Here is a 4,429-nt window from a genome sequence, read left to right on the forward strand (position 1 = left end):
CTCCGAAAATGTGAATCAACAATAATATGAAGCTCTACTCGAATGTGGGACCTACGTTCTTCACCTTTTATGTGACGGGGGACCCAAATTTTTTTTCTTTTTTTTTAAAATAGTGAGGCAGCGAGTATGGGAGTGGGGGACCAAGAAGAACAAGGTATAAAATATTGAGGAAGAAGAAGCAGAATGGTCGTCTTGAAGAAGACGGCTCATTTTTAAAAAAAGGGTATAGCGCCCTGTTACTGTCAGCTTTTTATATATAGCGCCCAAATACTGGGCTCTATACATTAACAACACAGTTAACGTTAATGTATAGCGCCCAGTATTTGGGCGCTATATATAAAAATGTCATTTTTTTCTACGCCTATTAAAGCACTATTTGTCCAAAAGAATCACATTTTGGTTCCGCACTCATATAATGTAAGTCGGTGTACTTTTGTTGTTTTTTGGAATTTGGACTCCTTTTTTCTGTGGCTAAAACCTCAAACCCCTGGTTGTGTAATAAAGTCTAAAAATGGGGAGGATATTTGTGGTGGATCTTGAAGGCAGAACTTACAATTGCAAATTCTGCAAAACCCAACTTGCCCTTTCTGATGACCTTGTTTCCAGGGTAAAGTCCGCCCTGTTTGTACCGTGTATATTTTGGCTACAACTAAAATTCTTAGCTTTTTTATGTTGCTTATTGCAAATGTTACTTCCTGTTTCTGGTTAATTTAGAAAGTTTTAAATTCCAGGAAGTGGTTAAAGATTTGGCCTTTGCAATGATGACCTATTGAACACTGCTTTTGATTAGAACTAGATTGCAGATTCTTCTCTGTTGTTGCCTATGTTAATGACAGTTCCATTTTTTGCTACCAAAATTAGCTGAAACTTCTTTAACTCTTAACTCAACAACTTTTCTATCTCGTTGTGTAACTGTCAGCTTATTTGCTTTGCCGTGGTATATTGCCTGAGAAAATTGCTTTTGAGTTGAATTTTGCCGCATAAGTTGTAGTACTTTAATTTGCATTGTTAATTACGTCTGATGAAATCTCCTTTATGCTATTTGGTCAGGCTTTTCATTGCCGAAGCGGAAAAGCATACCTATTCAGTAATGCGTGAGTGCCTTTGAATTATTTTTTAACTTCGGATTGATACCAAGTCACTCTTGTTCTATGAATGAATTTGTTATTCTTACAAGTTAATTTTTGATAATCTTGTTTTTATTCTTCTTTTTTTTTTTTTTTTTGGGTGGGGTGGGGTGGGGTTATGAAATTAGTTGTTGAGAAGAGGATGATAGCAAAGTACAACGGGAGTTTGAAGTTTAACCAAAAATGTACAAATAGGAAAAAAAGGATATTGTAAAGAAACGAGCTTGAGGCATATAGGAGCTTTTCACATTTGAGTTAAGTTTCAATGTCTCAAAAGCATCAGCTAGTTATTATGTGCATTTGAGCATGACGGTTTGGCTTAGCCACATTTTCACACAAGTGTTGGTCGCTTGTACCCTTTTTTGTTTGCCCTGGTGATGGACGTATTGACGCGCCACATCCAAAGGGAGGTGCCGTGGTGCATACTATTTGCAGATGATGTTGTATTGATTGACGAGACACGAGGCGGTGTGAACGCGCAATTAGAGGTATGTAGGCCGTCTCTGGAGTTTAAAGGTTTCAAGTTGAGCAGGACCAAGACAGAATACTTGGAGTGTAAATTTAGTGGTGAGACTCAAGGGGGGAAGGGGAGGTGACGTGAGGTGAGGCTGGACTTGCAGATCATCCTTAGGAGAGAAAGTTTTAAGTACCTTGGGTCTATTATTCAGGGGGATGGGGAGATTGATGAAGTTGTCACACATCGTATTAAGGCGGGTGGATGAAATGGAGACTCGCTTCCGGTGTTTTGTGTGTCAAGAAGGTGTCACCGAAACTTAAAGGTAAGTTCTACAGAGTGGTGGTCAGACCGACGATGTTGTATGGGGCTGAGTGTTGGCCAGTCAAGATCGCTCATGTCCAGAAGATGGAGGTAGCAGATATGAGGATGTTGAGATGGATGTGCAGGCATACCAGGTTAGATAGGATTAGAAATGAGGTTAATGCGACAAGATGGGTGTGGCCCCTATTGAGCACAAGATGCGGGAAGCGCGGCTTAGGTGGTTTGGTCATGTGAGGAGGAGGAGAAAAGACGCCCCGGTGAGGAGGTGTGAGAGGTTGACATTGGAGGGTCTACGGAGAGGTAGAGGTAGGCCAAAGAAGAGTGGGGAGAGGTGATTAGGCAAGACATAGCGCAACTTCAGCTGACCGAGGACATGGCCCCTAATAGGTTGGTATTGAGGTCGAGGATTAGGTTAGTAGAGTAGGTAGTCTTGAGTGTTTATAACAGTAGTATTGGCACGCAGTCTCGCTTTCTGTTGGTAGTAGGTTTTTATGACAAGCCGTTGTTTTCTTTTATTGTTGATCACCTTACTATCTTGTTGTTTTTATTCTGCTTTTATATGACTTTTTGGTGTTGTCCCTTCTTGTCTATACAACAACATGCCCTTCTTGTCTATATTTTCATTAATGTGGTGCTTATGTTTTCCTCAGCCGAGGGTCTATTGGAAATAGTCTCTCTATCCTCACAAGGTAGGGGTAAGGTCTGCGTACACATTACCCTCCCCAGACCCCACGGTGTGGGATAATACTGGGTATGTTGTTGTTGTTGTTGGTCGCTTGTACAAGGTTGCTACATATTTCATGTTCGACATGTATGTTTGCATTTCTTCTTGCCCACCTATCTTCAAGAATTGGGCTTCCCTGGATGCCTACAAATATAGTTCAAGTGTTCATTATTGATGTAATTAGTTGTCCATATTATTGTGCTAGCAACCTAGGAAGTCAAAATGAAAGATAATGTAGCATGCTGGATTGAATTCTGTACTTCTATTGCATAGTTGCTGTGTAGGATGAGTTTTTTAGTGGCTGTAGTTGGTAGAAGATCACTTTACTTCATTAAAGATGCTGCTATTTTTAAAGCCTATTTTCTGATAGGAAGCTAAGGTGAATCGTCTTTCAGCTCAAGCTGGTTGTTCAATTAAGGATGGAATGAATTAGTTTATGTTAGGATTGGGAAGCAATCTCTTTCCAATGACAGTTTATTTTGAGAACTCCAAATTTTCAGATTCGCATCAAAGACATCTAGTTCAATGATCTCCTTTATTTTGCCTTCTTCATGGTGCAATATATGTGTGTTGTTAGCACCAATTTTTTAGTATTTTTATTTTCCTTTGCAGTCCGATCATATTATTTTTCTCCTCCAGTATATGTGGAAGTTTTCACCTTTCTGTCTGTCTATGATTCAGGGTAAATATAACTTTTGGACCTCATGAGGAGAGGATGATGCTTTCTGGAATGCACACAGTAGCAGATATATTTTGTTGTTGTTGTGGGCAGATTGTTGGCTGGAAATATGTAATTTCTCTTCTTCCTTCTACTTCTTTGTTCCCTCTAATCCCCGTCTTGTTGGCACCGACGCAGAATCAAAACACATGACCATGGGAATACACACAAAAATAAAATGGAGGGAAACGGTCCCTCCTGCATTCCATACACACGTTCTGTTGTGCAGATAAATAATATACACACTGCCAGTGTCAAGATTTGTTACACTATCACTGCACTTTAATCTATCGTTGTAGGTAACCTGCCTTATTTTCATGTACATATAGCTATCTTTTAGGTGATCTGAACTTTTACACTGTAATAATGTATTTAAACTCAAACAATATACATACACTGGTAGTTTTGCTAGACTTGTTAACGGCTAGTATTTGGTGCATCTTTCACACAGGAGGCAGCCCATGAGAAAAGCCAGAAGTATAAAGAAGGGAAATATGTCCTTGAAAGGTTCATTTCTCTTTTTCAAAATTATTATGTTCATTCGCATTAACATTTGCCCCTTAAAAATGGTATTCACACTTTCAATGTTCCCTATATAACATTTATATGCTGTTGATAATGTTTGTGAACAGAGGCAGGATTGTTGATGGAGTTGACTCTGAGTTCTATATTGATACTCGTCCAAGCATGAGTGATGCTGAAGACGCATAACCTTGGTTTTCCGTCGCACCTAAATACAAAAATGATAATTCTATGGTTGTATCTTGTAGGACTTATCCAAAGAACTATTGTATCTTGTCGAAGATCTCCGCAAGTTTGTGGATATAGAAAAGAAGTTGCTGCATAAGTTGTTTCTTTTATATGTATGGTTCATTAAATAAGTGCTGTACCACCAGTCAATCCGATGTCCATCTCTAATGGGTGTGATTTGGGTTTCTGGCCATGAGTGATGACTGTCAATTCTGATGGCGTAATATCTTAGGGCTTTGTTGCAAATAAATGAGGTGTAGCTATATTTTCTGCCTTGAGGCATGAATAGGAATTTGGAGTTAATGCTAAGTTCTTGAGATGCATTTAATCTA

At 39.2% G+C, this 4,429-nt stretch overlaps 1 protein-coding gene across 1 annotated transcript; it reads left to right on the top strand.

The window, feature by feature from the left end:
* The first annotated feature begins 432 nt into the window (after positions 1-432).
* Positions 433-4,429, top strand: LOC104242502 (protein yippee-like At5g53940). Its single transcript, XM_009797567.2, has 5 exons — positions 433-607; positions 1,051-1,094; positions 3,311-3,419; positions 3,799-3,854; positions 3,980-4,429. The coding sequence occupies exons 1-5, from the start codon at positions 512-514 to the stop codon at positions 4,056-4,058; spliced, it is 384 nt and encodes a 127-aa protein (XP_009795869.1). The 5' UTR covers positions 433-511; the 3' UTR covers positions 4,059-4,429.

The sequence above is a fragment of the Nicotiana sylvestris genome, chromosome 7, assembly GCF_000393655.2.
Source record: "Nicotiana sylvestris chromosome 7, ASM39365v2, whole genome shotgun sequence".
NCBI lineage: Eukaryota > Viridiplantae > Streptophyta > Magnoliopsida > Solanales > Solanaceae > Nicotiana > Nicotiana sylvestris.

Bases quoted from the DNA above. Each gene is read 5' to 3' on its own strand.
- LOC104242502 (XM_009797567.2), top strand. From the start codon at position 512: ATGGGGAGGATATTTGTGGTGGATCTTGAAGGCAGAACTTACAATTGC. The intron at 1,095-3,310 runs GTGAGTGCCTTT...TCTATGATTCAG, and splicing joins GCATACCTATTCAGTAATGC to GGTAAATATAACTTTTGGAC. The intron at 3,420-3,798 runs GTAATTTCTCTT...TCTTTCACACAG, and splicing joins AGATTGTTGGCTGGAAATAT to GAGGCAGCCCATGAGAAAAG.